At 39.8% G+C, this 25,736-nt stretch overlaps 2 protein-coding genes across 2 annotated transcripts in view; one reads left to right on the plus strand and one right to left on the minus strand.

Moving 5' to 3' along the window:
* Positions 1 to 1,475, plus strand: part of BMP6 (bone morphogenetic protein 6) — an 87,140-nt gene extending 85,665 nt beyond the window's left edge. Inside the window, exon 7 of the mRNA XM_027654106.1 lies at positions 62 to 1,475. Within this exon, the coding sequence (XP_027509907.1) occupies positions 62 to 211 (150 nt within the window). The 3' untranslated portion in view covers positions 212 to 1,475. The remainder of the gene's footprint in view (positions 1 to 61) is intronic.
* Positions 1,337 to 25,736, minus strand: TXNDC5 (thioredoxin domain containing 5). Its single transcript, XM_027654107.1, has 10 exons — positions 25,490 to 25,736; positions 20,964 to 21,113; positions 18,164 to 18,269; positions 16,762 to 16,858; positions 14,764 to 14,879; positions 12,496 to 12,582; positions 9,433 to 9,573; positions 6,557 to 6,639; positions 3,593 to 3,722; positions 1,337 to 3,022 (listed from the first exon to the last, which is right to left on the minus strand). Exons 1-10 carry the CDS (start codon positions 25,696 to 25,698, stop codon positions 2,900 to 2,902), a joined length of 1,242 nt encoding a protein of 413 aa, XP_027509908.1. The 5' UTR covers positions 25,699 to 25,736; the 3' UTR covers positions 1,337 to 2,899.

Genomic DNA, 25,736 nt, shown 5'->3' on the forward strand with positions numbered 1-25,736 from the left:
ACCAGGTGAATTTGTAAACAAGATACCATTGTCTCAGTTGTGTTTTCTTTCTTGGCAACAGGTTCATCTTATGAATCCTGATTACGTTCCCAAACCATGCTGTGCACCTACCAAACTAAATGCCATATCTGTTCTTTACTTTGATGATAATTCTAATGTAATCTTGAAGAAATACAGGAATATGGTAGTAAGAGCTTGTGGATGTCACTGACAAACAGTCTTCACGTGGACTCTGTGATGCTACCATGAACTTTGATACAACCTTCCCTGCTTTCAGGAGCTTGGAGAGAAAATCATGTGGTAAACCACCTTTCAGAACACCACATATGTGCCTTGTGGGGGGACGGTGTGGGGACCACCCCCTGGGGTGTGAACAAACTGCTGGACTTCTTATAGACTGACCCTATGCCACGGTGGCTGCTCAGCTCAGCAGCAGCAGCAGCAGTATGCCCACACATGCTTTATTTGGCTGGGATGGTCTTAATCTCACATAGCAGCTTGGCCTTTAGCAGTTGCTTGGACATCTGCTGAGTTTTACCAGATGGGTTAACAACACCCAAAAAAAGTGAGGTCTTTTTCTTGGTGGTTGGGAGGGAAGACAAGGGGGAGAGGCAGAGAAGCTAAAGAAAGTGTTGGCACTTCAGTCGTAGAGCATACGTCTCACACAAGATCATTTTGCCCAGAAGGACCAGCTACTATGCCTAGGCTGTAAGTCTCCTCCTGACAGCTGTCATGACAGTAAGCATCCAAAATTGTGCCAAAGTAAATGTTTCAGTTCTCTTATGCTCCAAGCACTGTTTAACTCTGATCCTGCAAGCATAAGATGGCTTGGCTGCACCATGTGTTAGAAACACTACCATGAACTCAGGCCCTGGCTGGTCTTGCCAGTTCACTCTCTGACTGAGCAGCACAACTTTATACACTTGTTCTTATGCAACTTCCTTCCCCTCCCCTCATGAGGTGGCCTCATCTATTACCAGTTGCCCAGGAAGGAAGTCAGGACACTTCTAAAGCTATAATTCAGATGTAAAAGTTTAGGAGCCATTCATTCTCTAGCTGGACAGTTTGTTTACAGGAAGACAGAATGTCTACAACATTTGCAACCTTTTCCATTCGACTCACACAACTAACAAACTGGTTTAAAGGATATGCAGTGTAGCCATGCTTTGTCTAGCAGAAGCTAATAGCAAATTGTTTTGATCAATATTAAACTTGTATTGAATGCACTTACCTCTACTTGCATTTAAAAGGCTTCTTGTAAATACAAGCTATAATTTATTGCACTTGTCACTGTATATTCATTGTTCTGTATCATTTATAGAAAGACTGCTTTTTTAAAAAGTTTTTATTTAGAAAAATCTCAGTGTAAACAATTGTACCACTTTGATTTTATACAAGAAACTCATGAGATTGTGCTTCACTAGAAAGTTGTTAAAAACGTAATAAAGGCTTCCTGTAAGGCAGAAGTATACACATTGTTCCAATACATCTGCCTGTACAACACTTAGCTTTCACTGTGACTTTTTCACCCTCACACATTTTTAGATTGAACAGAATCAAAAGTTCTGGACAGACAGTGAAGTGAAGTACCAGGAGAAATTCACTGGTTTAAAAGTTCATAGATGTTTTGCCTTTTTTTTTATAAAAAAGAAAAACAACCCAACCTACTCCATATGATGGACAAAACCCAGTATCTTGACAGATTAGTCAAATTAGCCTGTAGCTATCCTCATTCCATGAGTTTCTGTGCCCGTGAGACAGCAGAATTCAGTCCTTGGTTTGCTGTTGCCTTTGTATCATGACAGTCTCTGCAATGTAAATTCTTTGGCTTTCATTAAATCTAGCATGGAACATCTTATGCACCAAAGAATAGATTCATATTATAATCCAAGATACCACAAAGTGCGTGGCCCTAGCATTCAAACTCATCAATGCTTACTGCTTGGAAAAAGGTTAAGGCTCAAGAAGAGGGGGGAACTATTTTACACTACTATAGACCAGCTGAATGGAAAAAAATATTAAATATTGTACTACTTGTTGTTCTCTAAGTACTCTGAATAAGGAGCAGGTCAGCACAAAGTTTGGATTCAGGCAAGGAAACACATTATCAGCTTGGAAGTCTAACTGATCATTTACTATTAACGGAGCAGGTATAACAGCACCTATTATTCACTCTGGCTCTATAGAAGTAGAGCATAGTTGCACCTCTGAAGCTGGATGGCAGCAGCCTATAAAAATCCACCTGACCACGTGTACACTGTGGCATCAGTAATGTTCAGGCACATGTTACAGTACCATCACTTTCATTATGGCTAGACCTCCCATGCTGAGAGGATTAACAGGAAACAACCAGCTCAAGGGGGCCTGGTATCTTCCAAAGGTGTGTGTGTGTTTTCAACCTTTCAGCAGCTATATTAACACAAATAGGATTTAAGTGCAGTTGTAGAGGCAAAAGTCAATGCAGCTGTAGCTTTTGCCTTTCTAGTAATGGTGAGCAGTTTGTAGGGATTACTTTTTAACCAAATCTAACCTGAAGACAGAAATATTGTACTGCTGCCCTTCTGTTGGTTTTCTTAATGTATTTTAGTCTCAAAGGAAACCATTTACATTTCATTGCAGGAATGCAGAAATGCAGTAATACTACCAATGCTGAAAATATTCCCAATTTGCACAGTAGCTACTTGTTAGTTTTCCTTCACACACAGGGTAGTATGTCTTTAACACACACACAAGGGGAAGATACCAGTGTTTAGTACATTCAATTTCCTAGAAACAAAGAAACAAAAAAAGCCCCAATCCCTACCCCCACCCCCCAAATACACTATTTGAAAATTAGCAAAGATAGAAATCCCTCAGCCACTGTACAAAGACAGCCAGGGGCAGAGCATCTAGACTTTTATTACAGTTCATCCCTTGCCTGACGCAAGACAAAGCTATGCAGTGATTCAAGGTCTCTCGTTCCATTGTGTTCACTGACTTTCTTTCCGCCTCGGAAAAGCAGAAGTGTAGGATAACCACGTACCTTCAAAAGACACATACAAAAAGGAAACTTCTTATTAATGTTCAGACTTGTATCCATCACTCATATATACCCGACTATGAAAAGCCCCTGAAGCCCTCTGAGACAATGGGCCATTTTAATTTAAAAAAACCCACAAACCCAAACCCACAGCAGAACTTCCAGTATCAATCTGAAATGTCTGAACATTTTAAGTGAATAATGTTCCTCTAGGCTCTTGGGATAGCAGCTCCAGCTCTGTCTTCAATTGTCTGCCTACCAGCACCAAAAGACTTTTTTTTTTCTAGGAACAGAACTTTCCACGAGATACCACAAGACTGCCTTGGTGCTTTCACAGAGGGAAGCTTCTTAAAATAGAGACTTCTTCAGCTTTATCCAATAATGAGAATGACCAAGTCTAAACAAACAGTCCAGGAGAGAAATGGTGTCAGCAGGTGCTGTTCTGAACTGCCTCTTTTTTGCTGACAAACAGCATGGTCACCAGGCACCTGGACTGCAGCAGCCACTTTGGCTGGAGCCTCCAACATTTGGTACACCATACTATCCCATTCATTTCAGATCTTCCACACTTACAGAAAATCTGTTGCAGACGTTACGTTCCACGGTGCAGTCTACTTCTGCTATTTTGACATCAGTCAAACCTGGAAATTGCTCTTTGGCAAGATTCTCCCAAGTTGGAGCCAAGTTCTTACAGTGGCCACACCTAGAAACAAAAGAGGGAGATTTGTTTAGCAGATATACTTTCCAGTTTATCTCTGTTGTCTTACTGCAATTGCTGTAACTAGCTGCCTTTCCTATCTGCTAATGATTTGGCCCCCCAAGTCCCTTGCACTATTATGTCAGTAAATGAGCTAAGAAAACAAGTGATTTTATTTAAGTTTAGCACTGAAATACTTTCTGGCCTTTGTTAGTCTTGCCTAGAATGGTATTCTAGATGTCGGTGCATTAACATTTTACCCCACAAAGAAATATGAAGCCAAATAAAGACAAGCACACAGAATATTTAACTGGAACAAGAAAAAAAAAAAAGGGATCTCTTGGAAACAAACATGCTTTTAGGAAGGCACAGAATGTCTGTAGTACAAATTAAGTTTTCAGGTAGCATATGCCAGTTACGCTAAAGCTACATAGCCCGAGTTTAATTATTTAAATGATATTTTAATTTCCCTATTAAATTTCTTTCAGTTTTTAATGGCCTCCTTGACCAATGCATAGTAAAGTATTCATGTTGTTTATATTTTGAACTTGGCTTAGCCAAGTTCCTAATGTGAACTTCTTACTGCCTTCAAGAAGAATTCCCAAAGCACTTTAGATTTTAAAGCTGCATTGCTCATTCTGTTCTAACCCAGCTGCACCTTAATTGGATTATTAAAACAGCCCCATAATTGCCTTGAGGCCGGATCAGGGCATTTACAAAAATAATGAAAGATGTCTCAGCAAAAGTTTTCTTAATGCAAGCCAGTGTATATTTAAACCACCTTGTAAATACACAGTGACAGTATGAAAGCATTTCTGACCACGCACAAAAACTACTAGAACAGGGTGATTTTATGCTTACTATGCAAGTTAACATTAATATTTATCCAAAACTAACTGAAAGACAGAACTAGCAAGCAACATAATAGTGTTTGCTGAGCCCTACATAAGTTAATCCACTTGGAAGAGAATAATTTCATTTATATGGAGAGTACTACAACTGTATACATAAGCCTGACTTTCGGAGCTAAAACTGGGATACCAACTATATAAATATAGGAAGCATTTTGCTAAACAGTAGCTTTCTGAGCATTGCAGCCAGGGAGCACACACTGGTTTAAGAACTTGACTCTACATTCTGAACCACCACTGTTTCTTAGCCTGCCATCCAGCATTGATCCTATATGGCAGCATCCCATGAAAATCTCATCAGATGCGGAGATGGTATTATTAATAAAAACTAATCAAAAAGGGAGCATTTTTTATCTCAAAATTTTCCAGAAAAAGTTTCTCAGATAATGAACTCCTAGATATGCCAACAAGCCCTAGGTTCAGAAATCAGACTGGAGATGCTTTGTGCACAGGTGCAAACTGGTAAATTACCAGCCTGTTCTGCTGGTGGCACAGTAGCAGCACAGGCACAGATTCAATCCCAGTCCCTCACTGAGCACAGAAAGGATGAAGGGAGTGAGGAGAGAGCAGAAAATGTGAAGGGGTGTGTGCACTGTGGGTAGGGTATTTCTTAACCAAGTGGTGGAAAATCCTTGCTCACACCCAAAAGCAGATCTTTCAGATGGAAGAAGGCACAGAAATGGCTCTCAAGCAGCAAACCACACTGTGGTGAAAAGGGTGACAACACTGGAAAAGACTGCATCATTGAGCTTACATAAAATGAAACATTCCTGGGTATTTCTTGCCTACAGTACTTCTTGCCTACATGCATGCCTACTGTCAGAGTTAATATCTTGATAAGCCTAAGCACATTTACATATGGGTTGCATTTGCTTGTGTTGCTTTGTAATGGGGCCTTTTACCACCCCAAACAAAAGATTTTTTTATATTTTATATACTACATTAATAGGATGGCTAGTGATGAAATCAGAGATGTGTTATCTTCCACACAGTGACATACAGCTTAATTTTAATCTCTTCCCCTACACTAGGCTTCCCTCTGTTGGCTAAGAGACCAGGCAATGGATGAGCAAGATGGCATGCCAGTTTCATTAAATTCAGTGGAGGCACAAATAAGATGAATTCTATAAACCAGAAAGAGAACTGTTAAACTTTCTTTTTCTCTCAGAAAGGGAGCAGTAAAAGAAAGGCAGAAATATTTGTACTACGAGTTTGTAATACCGAGGTCTTATCCCAGCTGGAGTCCCAGGCTCTGCTGTATATAGCAGTAATGGCAGATGTCAGATAGGACATTACTTAATTTCTCCCTCCAGTGCCTTCCATTGGGTGTCTACACCTACGCCATCTGTATTGGACACTTCTACCTTGAGTCACTATAAGAACATACTACATGAACCTACACTCTTAAGAACATCTTAAAATTGTCACATGTGCAAATTAGTTTTTTGGCAGTTGTTTGAAGAGTAACAGGCAATTATCCATAGCTTAACAGCCTGTATCAAAACTCAGGTGCTTAAATGAGGCTTCCAAGAGAGGCTGGTTGTGGCAGGAGAGGGCCCAAAAGCCAGCATGCTTTCCTTTCTCAACACTGGAGATACGCTCCCCTCACCTTATCCTAATCTAGGGACAGGAACATGCTGAGCCTGCAAAGAAAGCTTCACTCTCCTTGTTCCCCAGAATTACCTTGAACCTGACACAGTAAAGCATCTCTGTCAGCCTTTCCACAGAGAGGCATCCCAAGAGAGCTAAAACCAGATTGAGCTTTTCTGCTGTAACTCTTGCCAACACACACATTCTTCAGTTAATTCACAGTTTAGATCCCAACAACAAATACCATACTACACACAACTCCCAAGACCTACAGAGACTAATGCACTCACATCTTAGACCAGCAATAATCCTGAACAACAGCAGGTGCAAACTTCTTACCATGGAGCATAGAATTTAATAAAGGTGATCCCTCTAGCAATGGTTTCATCAAAATCTTTTTCAGAGAGAGAGAGCACTGCAGCCTGCTCAAAAAAAAAAAAAAAGAGAGAGAAAAAGAGGTCAAAACTTCTTGTGTATACAACATCAGCCAATTTAGCTTTTACCTACCTAAAAGGGAAACTGAAACAAGATAATATTATTAGTAATATAAACAAGAGTAGCGGCAGCAGACTCACTTTTACCTCTCAGCTACTTTCCTCCCCTAAAGAAATGTAGAGAAAACTGTATTTCACACTGAATCTCATCCATAACTGGAGAAACAGAACTTCCCTATTTTCAGGGGATTTGCCTCTATCCAAATTTTCAGTTGTTGTAAAAAATCACCTTCATTTGAATACACTGTTTCAGGGAACAGCCCTTAGAGAAGTTGGCTTCAGGCACTTAATGGCCATCTGAGATTTTAATGAGGTATTCAAGGCACATTAGTGATGTCTCAACAGCTGTTCTCCCTGTCCACTATATCTCTGCATTGCATACACAGAAAAAAGTGTTACCAGAAACACAGATTTGCCTGTCAAGAGGACATCATAATATCACACTTCTATGGATGCCAGGAACAATTTTTTCTCCTGATAACATCAGGAGCAAGGGAATGATGGGAAGACAGCACATTGCTTACAGTCTCATATGAGAGCACAGAACTGAAACTTCATTTTTTGTGTGAAACCCTTAAGGGTGGGAGGGATTAAAAACAAGTAAATAAATGTCATGCCTATAAAAGTTTCAAGTTTAAATGAAAGAAGAAAAAACAAGATCACATCACCCAGTAAGTTTTATGAAGCCACAATGAAATTTGACATTACAAATTATCCAGCACCTTTAAACATTTCTCCAAATAACTGTTAGTTCATGAAATTATCTCATTAAGTTGAAGTGTTATTACCTCTAAAGAATTATGTAGAAATTAGAAATTATACTTTCTAATTATTTAATAATTAGAAATAATTAAATAAAGCAAAAAGTGAGCAGTAAATAAATATTCTTCCAGTCTGAATTTCCTAAATGGATATCTAAAACTGATGTTCTAAACTTAATTTACAATATAAGATATGAAATCCAAAAACCCCATAAGTAACATCTTCCCCATGATTCACACAGTAAAACAAATTTAAAAAATCTGTAGATTATTAGCAGAATATTGATGTGAACTATATAACCACAAAAATAAATTTAATATCAGAAAGCTCAATTTTAGCTTGGTTTCTTCAAAGAAGACACCTTATGTAATCACATAATCTGAGCATCTGCTGGTCACACTACCTTAACCCACCTGGATCATTTTTGAACGATTTTAGCAATGTCTGGAAGAGAATTCTCATGGACATAAAAGTACAGCTTCCATAAAACAGCTGGCAAGTACTTTGCCTATGTAAGACATGGGGGAATCTATGTAGGGGCTTAACACTGGGACACAAATTTGGAGTTGGAACTCATTGCTTTTGCTGCCTGTGGTACCAGCTCTGTTCAGCTGATGCCAAGTGCAGTCAGTGTTTGCTGGCTACATGGGCTGGCCCCTTGTTTCAAAATTCATGAAAACAAAACCAGTATCAAGGAGTCTTGATATCATGAGCGACCAGGCAGCTGTGGCATCCAAAGCTGCAATGTGAAGTTGTAAGGACAAGCTGAGTCCTACACCGTGTCTGTCTACTATTATTTGGCAGAAAAATCCCTCCACAATCCTTTCCTGTTTGTGTGTGTGCTGGTGAATGCAAGGCATAAGTGGGAATTTGCGTCACATGTGGTTTGTGTTATTTCTATAAAAATAGACGACTAATTACTTTCTGCATTGTACTAACACCAGCTTGTTAGGATCTTCCAACTATGAGGTCAACTAAAAAAAAAAAAACCAACAAAAACTGAAGGGTACAAAAATTACAAACCTATGTGGTCTATAATGTTTGGTAAGCCACTTTATGCAAGATGGGTAATGCTGCTGGAAAAATCAACTGGGAAAGGTAATATTCTCCTGTAAGAAGCTACATATAAACGGTGTTTATATTAATATTATTGATGCTTAATTACTTAAGTTCATTCTACATCAGAAGGGAGTGTACATCCCTGTCCCTTATTTTCTAGGCAGAAAGTACGTTTTCCACACTTCATGAAAAATTACGCTTGAAAATCAGCCTCACCAATTTTTCATTCATCTCACAAAATGGCAGATGAAATGCCAAAGGGATTAGAGAAGACAGAAAATTACACGAAGTACAACTCCGCAAAGGTTATTCCTGGCAATTTCCTGGCAACTTTTATAAGCCTGTAGCTCCTACAACCAAGATTAGAATAAGTCTCCAACCTCAAGGACTTTTCTTATCACAGGACACATTACCTTACCATATCTAGACTGGTCTTCATAATCTTTGCTTGTTCGTTGTTTTTGCAGATAGTCACTAAGTATAGGACCCTGGCTTCTTTTAGGGGCTTAGCAGCATGCACCACCTCCCTGGTTCAAGTGAGAATCTTGCGAGAAATGTTCATCTCTATAGTGATGAAATATGCTGTCATAGAGACCAGCAGTTCCATGGACCAAAAAGACCACATTTATGCCACTCTACCTAAACAATTTATTGCAACCATAAAAAAGGAGCCAGATTTTTTTTTCCTTCTCCAATTAATCAGTTTAGTAAAAGTATCCCTAGGATTTACGATCTGATTCCACTCATTAACAACTAAAAAAATAACCAAGAAAATATTTGGTACAGTTTACACCCAGAAATCGTCAATCTATCAAAGAGAGAAAAACACATGGAAGACTTGGACAGGTTGCTAAAACAGTCTGAACACTTAACATCACTGCAAAGTACTGGAGCACTTACCTCAACATGGGTGGGTTCTGCAGGTGGCTGTGGAGCTTCAGCAGGTTTATCTGCTGGTGGCTCTTTACCAGAGCTCTGTAGTTGGGAATCCACATATTCTTTTAAGGAATCGAAGTCCCTCTTCCCTTTGTACTGGTCACCCTACAATTATCAAATAGTTTGTGCAACTGTGTATATGCAATTAATCTAGCAAATAAATAATTACCAGAAAAACATAAGATTGCCAAGTAAAGCATATTAATAATAAATATGATTATCTAGTTCTTAAACCTCTCCATAACGTTCCATTCACTCCATGTCTTTAGGTTTTACCTTAGATTTTTCTGTAGCAAAAGGGAACAATCTAAAATTTCCTTGAAGTGAAAGGTATTTTAGAAATGTAGAAGCAAATTTTTGACACTTTTCCACTTTGACCTTCTTCTCTCACTGCAGTCAGCTTTTTCAAGCTTTTATTTTTTTGAACCTAAAGCTACTGCAATGAACAATAACACATCCAACCCTGTTTGGTGGTGGTCTCTGTTACCACGTGAGCTCTGCCCGGTGCTTTGACAGGGCTGAAAACCTTAACTTGTATGTTGCCAGACTGCAGTCACTCCTCTGGCCTACACACTTGTCACACATCTCCAGAAAACCCAAACAGTAAGGCAGTACTCTCTGGGCACCTAAGTTCACCTGGGAGCAAGAGACAACAGGTGCCTGCTGCTGGCAAACATTTCCAACACCACCACTCTCAGGAAAGTTAAGTCCCATTTTTTAACCTGCACATAAAGCAGTCAACCAGCCAGATCTCTGAGAGGCCACAGTTTGCTTTAGATGCTTCCCCATATTTCGGGTACTTTCACAACTCTAGAGAACAAGAAATCAGGGCACTTGTGAGCAGCTTCTAGTCTCAAATCCACTGCTGGCCCTCTCCAACCTGGCTCTTGTGTGATTGCCCTCAGGGCTCTCTGTGAAAATTAATACTTATTTCTTTGTTCGAGATCTATCTGTGAGGTACTACATATCCATTTTGGATAGAACTCTTGAGATGTGGTCCCAGGAGGCATGGGCGACAAGATGTACCTCCACTTGCAGATGAGGAAGACTCAAGAAACAACATACGAGCTTCCATACAATGGAAGGAAGAACAGACATCTCAACTTTCCTGTACCTTTGGAGCTCCTTCTACACATTTTTCTTTTTTTGTCATTGATAATGTTACTTGTAACTATGGCCTCTTTCCTTGCACTGGCTCTGAGTGACTAAGGAAATAATATAAGCTGATGCAAGAAGCCTGTACCTGCTGGTTTGTATCCATTTCAGCAGGGCAGGGTCAGCGCCCATGGATTCCTCCCAGGGTTTCTGCGCCATCTAACCAAAAGGGATGATGTCATACCAGACTTCAGTTATGACAAACGGGATGATGGTATCATGGATAACAAGGCTGGATGACTGAAGCAGTTCCCCCCCTTACTGAACAGTATCACAGCAGCCAGAGATTTTCAGGAATTTCTGGGCCAGACTGTTGGAAAGTTGTTGGGGTTGTTTTGTGTTTTTTAAAATGTATTGTATCAGGCCATGGAGGAACATGGGATTGCTGTGGCAGTATGTCACCAGGGAATACCACACTGCCAATGGAGAAAAGACATGTGAACTGAAATACATTGCTCGGACTAATGGCTAAGCTTCAGTTTTACCAAATACAACAACAGGGATTTTTTTCTTTCACTGCATTCTTGATTCAAATAACTCTGAGGAACTCAAACGTCAATTATTAGAAAGGGTCAGAAAATTGATCTGGCTTGTCAAGGAAAAACTAACTTTTCTCTATCAAGAGAGTATTGTTCTGGCAAAGTATCTTGCCATCTGTAGCTGTCTGAAAAATAAAAATAAAGCAGGTGGAAAACCATTCTGAAAAAAACAGCAGAACACTTTACATTCTTCCAACTCACATCATACAAAGACAAAAGTTTAATTAACTGAAAACCTCTTGCCTTGGACATGCCACCATGCTTGATTTGAGCACTCCCTCAGCTTCCAGTTCTGCTTCTGACATGTGCCAGGCACTGCTGCTCGAGAGGTAACAAGGCCACATACTTCTTATGTGAATCAGGCTGGGATTCAAAAATGCAGGTGCTGCTTATTTAAATTCCCTAGAATGCCTCATCTTGCAGGGATGCTCATAGCAAACCTCACATGCACTGGTATGTACTTGCAGCCAGTTTCTCTTTAGAGTGCCAGAAAACTGCCACAAGCAACAGCCACTAAACTGGATTAAGTAGCAAAACTTACATCTCCAATACAGTAAATGTTCAAAAATGAATGCAAGATGAATGGGACAAAAAACCATCCCCCCCCCCAACCTAGCAGGTAAGAGCTAGTAATGTCCTGGGCTCTCTTGTGGACCTGTTTTTAATATCCATTGAATACATTTAATTAATCTTGAAATTGTGAAATACATTATAAATAACACTACGATTTATATTTAGCTTATTGACTGCTGTTCATGTACATGGTATTTATAAATATTTTATTTCCCCATAACTTCAGAATATTGTAATTCTTTGAATTGCTGCAAGGAAAAACATCAAGTGGGCCCACAGGATTCTCACTCACAGTGTCATATGAAGTGTTCAGATTTATAAGAGGGAAAATTTGCATCTCTAGACATCACTCAGCAAATGGGCAACATTTACAGAGGACAACCTTCTGATACACATTGTGAAAATTACATACTTTATTATTATTTCTATTTCAGTTATGTTTTTTATGTTCCACAGGAAGTAAAGTATTAGAATAAAGTAAACCCAGAATTCTCTCACACAGTAGTGTAACTGGAGATACTGCTTTCAGATTTATGAACATTATACCAGTCATTTGCAAAACACAACAGCAAAAATCTCTAACTTTTATCTGCAGACAAAGTCTACCTCTTCTAGTATCCAACTGAACCTTCAACATTATTTCTCTCACAAGCAGACTTTTGTATATGCCCACTTGATCTTTTTTTTCCAGAATGCAAGCACAGTCTAAATATTATTCAGAAAAAAATGGTGTGATCTTTTGCTAACCTTGCAGACTCACCTTTTCACCATTCCTAAACCAGAGGAGTGTGGGATAACCACGAACTTGGGCTTCAGAGCAGACTTCATAATGCTGAGTACAGTCGACCTACATTTTGGGGAAAAAAACCCCAAAACTATTCAGTGCCTAAAATAAACATACAACAAGCATCACAGCCTCCCTTGTTTAAAATCCCAGAAAAATACAGGAACAAGCAATACATGGCTTGGCAAAATTCAATACCAAGTACTGTCTTGAGAATGATTATGTCTGCCTTTTAAACAGTGGCTTGGTTGTATAATTGAGAGGCTCTGTGTGTGTGTGTTTTATTTTTAATTTTTAAGAAGGGATTAGGAGAGAGGTATGGCTAGAAGGAAGTAATAGCAGTTACAAAGAACAATGAAGACATAATTAAAGATTTCAATTAAAAAGTACTTGGTATTCTCAGTTAATAAAATCAGTGCATGGACAATGAGACACAAAACACTAATGTGAGAGCAAAGACATATTGGCTCATCCATTTTTTGAAAGACTACTCTTTAAAGACTTCAGAAGACATGTCAACTACTAGAAAGTTAACTTTACTCCAAGGGAAGCTCCAACTGCATAGCAACATTCAATTCTAATACGTCACAAACCAATCTGTAAAGTTATTAGTTTATAATCTTTTTTGAAGCAGAAAAAAAAGATAACTTAAGCATTGCAGCCTTTGCTCAACACGGCACTTGTATTTTGACTTTTACATTAGAAACACTTTGCTCCAGATCACTGAAGATCAATTCTAAAGACTAAGCAGTGTTAAGACACTATTCCTGCAGATTAGATGAAGGTCATGGTTCAACCTTCTTAGAAACAGCTGTGTTTCCTGTTTACTTACAGACTTATAACCTTAGCCAAGACATGTTTCAAATATTTTCACAAGGTATACAGTTACATAAAATTGCCTAGGCATCAAGACAAATCTTGGTGGCTGCATTACATAACAACTCTCCATAATATGAACTGTGAACGTGACAGACAACTAAATAAAACAGAAATTTTGAAAATTCTTTGTTTATTTTTCTCCAGGTACCACAGAATGGTAACTTCAGAAAGATACTTAAGCTGAGCACAGATTTCTTAGGACAGCAAACAAAGGTCTCAAATAAGGGAGAAATAGCTTCTGATACCTTATTCTTTAATTTTATATCCACCAGGTCTCAAAATTATATATATATACATATATATGTGTATATATATAGATGTATGTATGTATGTCTTCTCTGAAGATCAACTGTGCTTATATATATATGTCTCCTTTAAAGTTCAACTGTGTGGACCTGCTCTGTACATCTACAGCATACCTGAATTGACAGATTTTCAAAAGTATTAAAAATAAAGAATAAAAAAAAAAAAAAAGTCAAGCTCATCACCCCTAATACAGCTGAAAGTGCTGTGAGGGCAGAGGCAGAGGAGACATCAGAGGGAGAGTCCCTCTGCAGTACTGACAACGCTGCTATTATGCAGTCTTTCTGATCAGTGGAACAACTGTGAAAGCTTAAGGACATGGAAGTTGAGCACAGTCAGATTTCCACTGTGGGCAGAGGGATTCCCATCATGAGCCACCTGGACTTAGGTATGGGTCAGCAAATAAAGCCAGTAACTACAATTGCCAGACCACCTCCATACCTCAGCACAGAAGTCACTCCACGTACAAGTAACAAGCTCCCATGGTAAATACAACACAGAACCTGGTTATCAACCCTAAGAGAAATAGTAAAGCAGGACAAGATATCAATTTTTAAGGTGTAGGACCTTCTGAAACCTTTAAAAATTTTATGGGCGTAAAGAGTTAAAAAACCCCAAACCAACAAAGAAATAAGTCATCATAAGGAGCCCTGTAGGGCTAAAGCTTGCTAAGGAACCCAGTGCTGTAAAGAACAGATTAAAAGTCACTTTCTCAAAATAAATACTGAAGTCTATCAAATTCTGACAAAGCAGACACATAATAAAAAGCAAGTCTCAAAATACTATTCCTTGCATCTGAAGTATTAGCCTTATTCCAAGCTCCCTGAAATACAGAGAGCAAGCTGTGTTTGTAACAAGTCCTTGCTGAAAATGAGGGAGTCCTGTCAACTGTAGATGTGCAAGAAAAAACCCCTCAAAATTAAAATAGAAACTATGACTATAAAAGGATTTAAAGGTTGACAAAACAGTTGCTATTTGCAAATCATAGCACAAAAAGCATGATCCTAGGCTGAAACATTCATTGACACAAACCATGTTTTCAACTAAGAGCACTTCACCTACCTTGCCAATCTTGACAGTTTCCGAATGCTCAAAGGCTTGAGCCAGCTGTTCCCAGGTAGGGGCCAAAGCCTTGCAGTGACCACACCAAGGGGCAAAGAATTTGATGAAGTGATTACCTTTCAAGTTAAAAAAAAAATAAAATATTTAACTCATGTGGAATGAACTTGGCTGCAATTAAAGACTAGCTACTAATCTCAGCCTGCAAATTTATCATGGTATTTCCTGAGTTAAAGATAGGAAACACTGTGAATCAAAGGCCAGGACAAAATACTTCAGCAATTAGGTTTTCGATACTGTATGCAGTCCCACAGCATTGCCAGATTTCCCGAAAATCCAAACAGCTTCACAATCTCAACACAACAAATGAGATATTAAAACTGATATTTTTAGCCTAACCATTTACCTCAATGTTTAATTCTACCATGTCAATCAGTTGCCCTGTTACAGCATAGAAAGAACTACCAAGGAATATATAACAGCATAAATGAAAGTATAAACTTCAACTTAACAAAATGGTGTTTCCTAAGAAATGCTTAAGTCTATGATTTACCTAAAAAGTTTTGTTCAGTTTTCTGCTCTCCTTTTTCTCTCCTCCTCTTTCTGTTTTCATGTCAACTACTCAGAATTTGCTGCCTTTAGTATGTTTTTGTGGTGTTTTACGCAGAGGAAAGTCTCACTGTTATATCCTACTAACGTTTAGTTTAAATTAGTACAATATTAATTGCAAAGTACCGGAATACGTCATTTCCTTCAATTAAGATTAATTAATTCAAAATGCTGCACATTTTTGCACCCATCAAGACAAGGCTCTGTTAAAACAAATTAAAAGAGTAAAAGTCAACCTTGCAGGTGTAACTGCTAAGCCTCCTGTTAAATTTAGGCACTGAACTTTTTGTAACTGAAGAGAGGACAACAGATTTATAGATTATCATAAACCTCCTCAACCATCAGATATGACCATGAGAATGTCTCCTCTATGAAGGCCAATGGATACATAATAAAAATATTAAAATAAAAATATTAAAACATTTATATATACACTGAACTTTACAATCTGAGAAGATATTAAAGTTGATAAATGCTTAGCATCTCCCTGATGGCTTAGAGGAAAACCCATTAAGAATTTTGATTTCATTCTGTGTTAAGCCCTACAGGCTGGGAAATTTTAAGTTAGATGCACAAAATGCTCTGTTACACTTGAAAACATTTCTAATCAGTTCATAGTTACTTTAAGAAGCTCTAGTATCTACCTCACTATTGGTATCAGATGGGTACAGACATTTAATTTAATCCAGACTTTGCTTTTTGGATAACAGACAGAGATAGTAAGATCATCTGGTGGTATGCCAGCTCAAAGCTTGAATTGTAAGATTTTGCTCATTCTCTAAAAAACCCACCATGTGGGTGTTAAAATTTCCCATATTAGGTATCCCTCCTGGAATTAATTTTAAGGCTTCCAGACAAAATATTTTTTAAAATGGCCAAACAGGTGAAGTGTTTTGTCCATATTAAATTCTGGAGAAAGGAAGCTAAACAATATCAAATAAAGGGCCATACTGGAGTGGGATGGGGGACCGTAAGAAGGAAGTGGGTGGATTATACTTATCCAGAATAACAGTCTGGGAGGAAGAAAAGTCAGCTCCTAGGGAAGGAGGAAACGGGACTTGCAAAAACACAAAGGAAGTGGCAATGCTGTGATTGAATAAGGAACTTGGGAAAAGAGACAGTTTCATTGAACAAGCCCCACTAGCTTCTTCCCTGTGATCAGGGCCGTGATTTTACTGCCTTCTAAGTGCCATACTTAAAACTTTCTCATGGTCTGCAATATGTAATTAAACTACTGCATTTTTACAGTTTGTAGTTTCATCCTCTTTCACTTGGTATTATGGGAAAACAATGGCGTGAAGGAGGTCCCCTGAAAACTAACGTTCCTGGTACAGACTTCTCACTACTAATGTCTCTGTAAGCAAGTTTCTCTTATAAAAAAATCCCAGTTACCTTCTGCTATGTGCATCTTGAAATTGTCTGCTGAGAGTTCATACATTCCCTGCTTAGGTTCAGGGGCTTTAGGTGGTTCCACATCAGATTCTGGATCCTATTAATGAAAAAAATTAACTTTTATTTCTCTTGTACAGTAAATACACAACATTTGATTACTGTATCACGCTGTCCTGTGACAGTCTTGTAGACTCTGTACCCTGAAATTTTAAATTCCTAAAGCAATATCCTTATTTAGCTTGATTTAGGTATCTAATGTTTCCTAGCAAACAACTATTTGAAAGCAAAATGTGAAAAAGATTGCCACACAGAAAAGAGCTATCACAGTCAGTGGAATAACAGTCTTTCACTGTGCTGTAGTACAGTCACAGAGCACAGTAATCGCTATGGCAGTCATCACATCACCACACAGCAATACACTTAAATTACATAACAGTCCCTCCATAGCATCTCACATCAGCCACATCTGCCATGGCACCAGTTTCAGTGGTCTTTGGGTTATTTAAAAATAGCTAGTGCAAAAGCTATTTTCTGCTCCCCTAATGCCAGAAGGAATGCTGTCTACCTAATGGCTCCATGAAGACAGCAACAATGGGAATAGAGTAAACATTTCATATGCATAACTTACAGCAAACTCATTGGCACTTCAGCAATATCAAGTGAATACTTTATAGACACTAGGGTTAGAGCTGGAAAGGATTTTTTTAGGACCTCAAAGTACATTTCTTAAAATAGTTTAGCATTTAATGTTTAATTATTAAAAACACAATGTTTGTTTAAATATAATCACATTCTAACTGTGGTTCAGCAATCCACAAAGCTTTATCTTGATTAGAAACAGCAATCACAAATTTCATTTTAGGCAAGGCTTGGCTACTACATGTGAATGCTACCCCTAAACTCAAGGGTTTTCCTAGTGATGGTATTAGCTTATCTTACTTAACCAATTATTTTAAACCTTTTCTTTAGGCTACAACATTAACAGGTAGTAACTGAGCTGAAGAGGGCATCCATGTTTGAAGAGGTAAGTAAGCCCAATATAAATGCAATTTATAATGTGTTACAGGTAAATTGCTTTTCTTATTCTAGAAACATTATGGCCTACAGATTTGAATTGACTGAATTGACACCAAGAACTGTATCTTAAAATGTTAAAATTATAAACATTAAAACTGCATTATGTACTGTAGTTTTAAATACAGGAAACAGAGGTCAGGTCACAGGATGACAGTTTTAATTACTACTCTGACTATTGTGTAAGCTGTTTCATATTGATTTTGTGACCTGACTTTTATTCTCAGGAGCAATTTCCTCCTGGAAAATGAAACCTAACTTAAAGAAGTGATAGATAAACAAGTCTGCAGAAAAGAGTATTTCCACTGCATATTTCCTTTTCACTTACAGATGGTTCCTCATTTAGTTTCTCCAACATCCAGTTTTCCAGTGCCTGGAAGTCCCTAGGGCCTTGGTATTTCAGAGGTTCTTGTCCTGGTTTAAGCAGCTTTAGGCTAAAGGATCAAAATGTGAGAAAAGAGTGAGGCAAAAATTTTCACACAGGAAACATTCTCAGAAAGCCAACGTGCTTTGCTAATCCATAGCAATGCAGTTCAGGCTGCAGTAACAGATCTCCTGACTATTAACATCAGCATCAGACATCTCCCTCAGCTTAAAGGGTCATGGGTAGAATTTTTTCACTCCCATGTAAAGGAGATTTTTAAAACAGCATAAAATAAATACCATGTTAAAAATCAACACAGCTCAATATTACTTTGATCAATAAGCAAGAGCAAATTAAAAATTGCAGCATTTAGTTCTGTAAATCCTATTTCAGTTTGTCAAAAAGCATCCATTTTGTTTTGTTCACCTCTCTTCATCACCAAAGGAAAAATATCTAGCACTTATTTTCCCACAGATTTCTTTCTCACCTTTTGTTCCCCCTGCTCTTGGAATGTAGGACTTTTCATGTGGTATTAAACTGATTAAAAACACCCTGAAGCAAGTCAATAGGGCAAGGAGATAAGTGACTGCCTGTAGGGATTCAGACTTCATGATTATAACATTTAATAATTGCTATCGAAACTTTTCCATAAACTACATAAAGCTTCTACTATTAAATATTTAAATTAAAATTTGAACTATATTTGATAAAGGGGTAATATTGAATTCTGACCTAGTCTTATTTTTTATAGAAAATCAGAGTTTCAATTACTAGTCCTCAGTTCCCCTTGCCAAGCTGTCATTTTGTACAGCTTCTTTTGTTTATTGAAATGTTTTTCTCTCTCTTCTTGTTCCCCAGTCGGAAAAAATGAACATATGAAAAAGTTGAAAAACCACATAATGCAAATATATTCAAAAGAGATAGGAACTCCCACTGTCATTTCTATTTAAGGTATTCTTGAATGTTCCTTGTGATGACAGAAAGTCAAAATAATAAGCAAACAACAAAAATTAAACAAAAGAACATCTAAAACACACCTCATGGAAATACTTTTCAAAATTAACAAAAAAAAAAGGGTAACAGCATAAAAAACTATCTGCACCTTTATTTTCTTCAAACAAGGTTAAGTTTTCTCTGGTTCGATTGACAGTATTTATTTTGCAGCACGAAATAATCCTGAAACAACTGTACTAACAAGTGCAGGGACCTGCTCAGCCACTTGGATTCTCAGGGGATGAAAAGGGGATGCAGCCTTTCCTTTGACAGGTGTTTGCAAAAGCAGTGTAGGGATCAGCACATCCTGGACTTGAGACAATACCTCTGTGCCTGAGGAAGCTGTGAAATTTCCCTTGCTGGACATTTTTAAAAACAGACTAGTTTAAAACTGACTCAGACAGGAAGAGAATTGATATCATGAATTCCCCTTCATCTCTATGTTTCTATGACTAGCAGATGACTGCCTTGTTATTTATACTTTTCAAGTAGGTGAAAGCAAGCACTAACTATTCATAAATATTCAATGACCTTAAAAAGAGAGAGAGGAAAAAAAATGAAGCAATTACACATCCATTGATTTTTTCCTGATTAAAAATCTCTGCCACTCTTTCTGTTTTACGAGGAGCAGCACCACAATCTAATCTATTCATATATGCCAAGACAACCAATGCTCGCTTTTGGAGATATTAAAATAGAGCTGTAATATGCACTATTTCTTGGTGAAAAGTTATTTCCTGTGGAACTCAGCCACACTGCCCTTAAGGACAATTCCTATCTCAACAAGGACTATGCTATTAATAACTCTAAACTTCTACTCAGTCATACTCATCTGCATCCAAGTGGGTGCAGCCAGGAGCGCATGAAAAGTTCACGTTGTAGCTGGAGTCGGCAAAAACACTGGACAAAGTGAGCAAAGGGAAGGAAACTGAAAAATACAGGCTGTGGGAGGGCTAGAAATTATTACACTCTCCACTTATCCCCACTAAGATGAGTACTTAATAAAGCAGTTGAAAGGATCCCATCCATTTTTGCAAGAAGCTTTAAAGAAGACGCAAGTGAAAAAAAAAATATTTTTTTGCTCCTTCTTGGCAGTTAAAAAGGTAACACACGTGTCTAACCCCAAAGCACCAACCTCTCATATACTCTAGATCATGTTCTGCCTACCAAAGTTGAGGTAGCAAGGCACACATCCCTTACAACAGAATAAGCATAACAACCTTAAAATACAAATTAATTTCTTCTAGACCAATGTAAGAAAACTTACCTAGAAAAAAGTCTGTACAACATCACCAGTGCTTTGCTAAGTAATACTATTTATCATTTTATGAGTACTAAGTTCACTAAAAATCTAATGGAACACCTGTAATTATGAATGTTGCAGAGTCTTGACCAAACTGGTGACAAATTATTTTTAAAAGTACCGTTACCGGAAACCAGCTCTATCATGCATATCACAGATGTATAATGTACTGCTGCTTGAGAAAGAGGTACTCCCAGAGAAAACAAAAGGGCAATTCTGGACTTCATTTAAACATAGACATTGTCCAAGACATAAAAGAGTTTCTTGAAAAAAATGAAAGAGTAACAGTAGTATGTATCACATGATACTTGGCAACATGGTAAAAAGGCTTAAAATGAACATATCAGATCCAAGGGGATACAAAGAAATCCACCAAAAATATAGCTTAGAAGTTAGCTTCAAGAAATTGGCAGAGGATCATGGAAAACTAAAAAAGAAAAATAGGAGCAGACATCCTTTTATACTTACGTAGGGTATCCTCGTACGCCAAATTCAGAGCACAGTGGAATATCTACAGTACAATCCACTTTAACAACGTAGACTTGTGGTTTTTCCATGTTGTTGTATTTATCTCCCAAATCATTCCAAGTTGGCTGGAGACGCTGACAGTGTCCACACCTGTGGACAGAAGGAATGAGATACTGTTTAATAGCTGCTCACGTTTAGAGCAAAATGAATCTATGAAAAAGTCATACGCAGAACAGTAATTTTGGTAAATTTAAAAATAAATTTTTAAATCAGAAGTTAAATCAATTAAATCAGAAGTCTTCCATTCTCAAGCCCTGTTACATAAGCAACAGCAAATACTATTAAGAACTTTAGCATGCTGCAAACACAGCTCAAGTGAAAATCAGGAAGATCCAGTAACTTCTTGCTACTACCCTTTTATACTACAAATCCTATGAATACTCCCTGAACTTAGTGAGGCTGTTAATAAAAACACTGCCATTCTCCCAGCTTTCTAGAAAAATCCTGTGAGGCTGTCCAGTTTGTTTGTTTGTGTTTTTTTTTAAGTTGCTCCCACTTGAAACAGTTTCACTTATACAAATGGTTGTGAACACACTTGTAGAAAAGTTGCATGGATTCACACCTTTCCAGGTATCCTGATACCATTAAGAGAAAAAAAAAAAAATCTTGAGATTTACTTTAAGATAAAGAATGTCAGTCAGGTACAGTGGGTCACACATGCTCCCACTATGTGGAGGAACACGACCTGCCATGGCATCTTATTCTGAATTGTTATTGTGAAGGGATACAATATATTATTACTAAAATCAAATATTTCTTAAACATTTAACTTCTGAATAAAGTCCCTCCCTAGTCAATTCTTTCACGGAGCTTGAATTAAGAGGAGGATTTTAGATTCCTTGGTTCCTTCCCTGAGCAGATGCAGTGATTCTATACACCGAATGAATACTGGCTGGTGTTACAGAACAGAGCATGGAAAACTAGGTAAGGCAATCTCAAGTAATTAACCCGTTGTGTTTTAAGTGCAACAGAGTTGCCTTGTCCATACACAGCACTGTGATCTCTGATATACACACTCCTTTCCTTTCCTTCTTTGGATTAGAAATTAGAAATTAGAAATAAAGCAGGAAAAATGTTCATATCTGAATCCGTAACTGACTAGTGAGTCATTCCCAGCTTGAAGAAAAAAAATAAAATCAATATTACACAGAAGGAAATACTTTTTCTGAAATTTGTAAGCTGAAAAATATATAAAAGCAAGGAGATCAAAACGAAAAAGAGCAAGACCATGCAACATTACACGCCTGTGTGATGGATGCAGCCCCAGGTACATACACAGTCTTTCACTGCTACTACTCTACATTACATCAGTGGGGTTGGAGGAGCTGCCAGTTCCACATCTGGGGCTGGTCCCCACAATGGGGACGATGGAGAGCTGGGCATCAATGATGAGTCCTGCTCTTCCCTCCCTGCATGGGCTAGAAAGTTGCAAGCATTCATAATCTCTGTTTACAAACACAAATGAAGCTCCAAAAGAGACTAACAAGGTCATAGGAAAGACCCATCAAAAAAAGAAAAAAAAAAAAAATAGAACCAAAAAACTAACCCCAAACCCTGCTTCTTGTACACCAAGGTCAAGAGGTATGGGTGGAAAAACATTATTTCTAAGAGTTTGCAGGACAGGCCGCCCATTTTAATTCTGAGCAACTGTGCGCCACAAGTGCTCGTGCTCAGAGATTATTCTGCTGTAGCAGCATCTACAGAGTACCAGGCTGTTCTGCCTCATACAGGTCAGCATTCTTCCCACAGTACCCACAGTATCAGCATTTCTCGTCTGCAACACTGGATGGCAGAGTTCCTGGGCCAGGACAAGAAGGGATGTACAGGTACACAAGGAGTGTGCAGATACTGATAAGCCCTCTGCAGTCAGTGGGGAGGACAGACATTTCTGGAAGCCATCAGTAGAGCTTCAGGTCTGCACTCAACAAGGGCAGCTCCACAGCAAGATATAGCACAAATCCTTATCCAGTTAAAAATGTAGACATGTATAATGGTATAAAAAGCACAGGACCAGTCTTGCTCTGAGCAAAAGAATCCAACTAAGGTAAAATCCAGTCAACAGAGTTCAATTCAACAGCAATGAACTCTGGTGATTACGTCTGCTGCAGCTCAGCAGACTTCCAGAGGTTTACCAAGAAAGAATGTATGTTGAAATGATCTGTATGAGTCAAAATAACGTAGTGAAACTACTCATTTCAGATTCCTTCCAACTAAGGAACCAGGAACCTTCTCGCTCCTCTGTAGATACACAACTGGCATGGTGAAAAACTCAGTATCTTGTGCCACCAAGATAGTAACCTGCTCATCGTTCTGTCCCCAAGGGTAGCTACCAAGTGAAGTAGCCTTATGAATAAAAACCTTATGACATCTGATGGCAAATGACTCAGAATGATCTCTTCTTGGAGCATCCTGCAATATTTGACACAAATGTAGGACCATGTGTACTGCCACCATTTGAGAGCGAGGTCCTCAGCAACATTTCTTCCAACAATCTGGAAAAGAAGGGTTACATCAGCTCCAACCCAACTCTTACTCGCAGCATTGATGATGCAACATTAGCAGCATCCATATAAATCTGAAAGACAATCCTAGCTGAACAGTGGGCCCCTTACTGGGCTTCTCCCTTGTAATTACACAGGCAGTCTTTGAGAAGCATTAGGAGATTCGCACATCACCCTGGGGCAAGAGCTCCAGGTCTGTCAGGCTGCCCCCTGATCCCACTGACAATAAAACTACTGGTGTGTATAAGCACCTCTCTCAGGCACTTGGATGTTCCCTTTGTCCTTCTCTTCCCCTTGGACCTGAAACCTGGCCCTGTTGCTGCCTGTCAGCAGCCAGGACTCTAGACCAAGGGCCCTGAAGCCAAGACACAGAGATTTGGAGGACATTTGCTAAGGATGAAAAGAACATCCAGAGAAGGCTCAACAAGTCTGGGAAACGACACAGGTCCTCACACTTAAGCTGGGCAGAGATCCTTAGCCCTCCCAAAGGCACAGCATGATCCAAGTCTGCAAGGCCAGCACTCCCTTTGATCCATACAGAGGATGTGCAGCATACACTGGACTCTGCAACAGCCCTTTTGGCACAGGGTCTCTTACAGTGTGGCAGGATAAAAAAAAGCTCATCTGGTTTTAGGGGTGCCCATGAAACACCCAAAGTGTGGACAACCACAGATATCATCACCTGAAAGCAGAAGCATTCCTGCTCTGCATGGGCATTTCTCAGGACTTACAGCACTCTCAGGCACTTCACCAGCAAGTCAGGCATCCCTCCACTTTTGTGATCTTCTGAGAACAAAGGCTCTTTGAAGCTTTCACTTAACATTTTCACATGGCATAAATAAGTCAATAACAACAACAAAAATAGTTCCTCAGTTTTGAAAGAAAATGCTTTTCTGCTGTTGATTTCAAAAGACTCTCATATGCCTAAACAGCACTGTGTAGCAACAGATAACTTTGGATCAAAACATAACTTTTGCACGTTTTTCTCTTATTTTAGCTAAATTGAAAAAAACTTGGGAGAAAAAAAATAAACCAACAAAAAGACCCAACCAAACAACCCTAACAACAAAACTCTCCATAACCTCTACCGGATATCAGTAAGTCAGGTAAAAGAAGGTGGGGGAAGAGGCAAAGAAAAGAGACTATGAACAATCATTAGAAAGACCCAGAGATGAGAAGTGCTGTCCTCTTAACCAGGAATATCCAACAAAGCCTTGTTCCCTCATTCCTCTCAACCATTCTTGTGCCAAATGTACCAGTCCAGGACAGAAGTCCAGCAGGTCTCTTGCAAACCTGAGAATTCTCCAGCTCTCCTTCGGATACCTGCGGCCTTGGGGACACAGCACTATAGTTACAGCTCTCACTTGCAAACTCGCCTTTAAATTTCATGACTGCACAGAGAACATAAAAGTCTGCAATGAAAGCATCTGGGGGACACAGGCTAAGTAAGTGACGGTCGCCAAACAGCAGCTGCTCTTGGTCCCTTTGAGGAACGGCGTGAAACAGAGCCCGGGGAGGGACCGGGGCTGACCCAGCCTCACCGACCGGCGCAGCGGCTCCCACCGCGGGCCCCATGCGGGGGGCAATGCCGGCTGCCACGGGGCGGCTCCGGGCGCCGATCGGTTGCGCTCGATGACCTCAGAGATCTTTTCCAGCCCAATTGACTCCGTGACTCTGTGCAGGGGGGCGGCCAGCGCGGCCGCGGAGGCCCGGGCCAGGCACACGCGAGGCTGCAGCTCCCCGTCCCCAGCCCGCCCCCCAGCCCCCGGCTGCCATTCCCCCGCCTGTTCCTGTTCCCCCCGGCCGCGGGGCTCGGGGCGGCGCGACCCCGCCGCCTCCCCCGCCGCCGCCGCCCGCCCGGCCCCGCCGCCTCCCGCCGCCACGTCAACGGGGGAAGAGGCGGGCGGGAGAGCGCCGCGCCGCGCCGGCCGGGCCGCGCCGGGCTCCGCCGCCCCGGGTACCCACCACGGGGCGAAGAACATGACGAAGTGTGGGGCGGCGGCGGCGCCGTGCCGCAGCATCTCCGCGCTGTAGAGGTGCCTCCCGTGCGGGTCCGCCGCCGCCGGCGGGCCTGGCTCCGGCTCTGCCCGCCCCGGGCGGCCGCAGAGCACGGGGCCGATCACGGCCAGGGAGAGGACGCGCCACCACGCCGGGCTGGAGCGGAGCGGAGCCATGGCAGCGCCGAGACAGCAAGCGGGCAGATCCGCGGGCG

The sequence above is a fragment of the Corapipo altera genome, unplaced genomic scaffold (genome assembly GCF_003945725.1).
Source record: "Corapipo altera isolate COAL_440 unplaced genomic scaffold, ASM394572v1 60, whole genome shotgun sequence".
Taxonomy (NCBI): domain Eukaryota; kingdom Metazoa; phylum Chordata; class Aves; order Passeriformes; family Pipridae; genus Corapipo; species Corapipo altera.

Bases quoted from the DNA above. Each gene is read 5' to 3' on its own strand.
- TXNDC5 (XM_027654107.1), bottom strand. From the start codon at position 25,698: ATGGCTCCGCTCCGCTCCAGCCCGGCGTGGTGGCGCGTCCTCTCCCTG. The intron at 16,859-18,163 runs GTAAGTGAAAAG...TTTCATTAATAG, and splicing joins AACTAAATGAGGAACCATCT to GATCCAGAATCTGATGTGGA. The intron at 6,640-9,432 runs GTAAGTGCTCCA...TTTTTTGAGCAG, and splicing joins CAGAACCCACCCATGTTGAG to GCTGCAGTGCTCTCTCTCTC.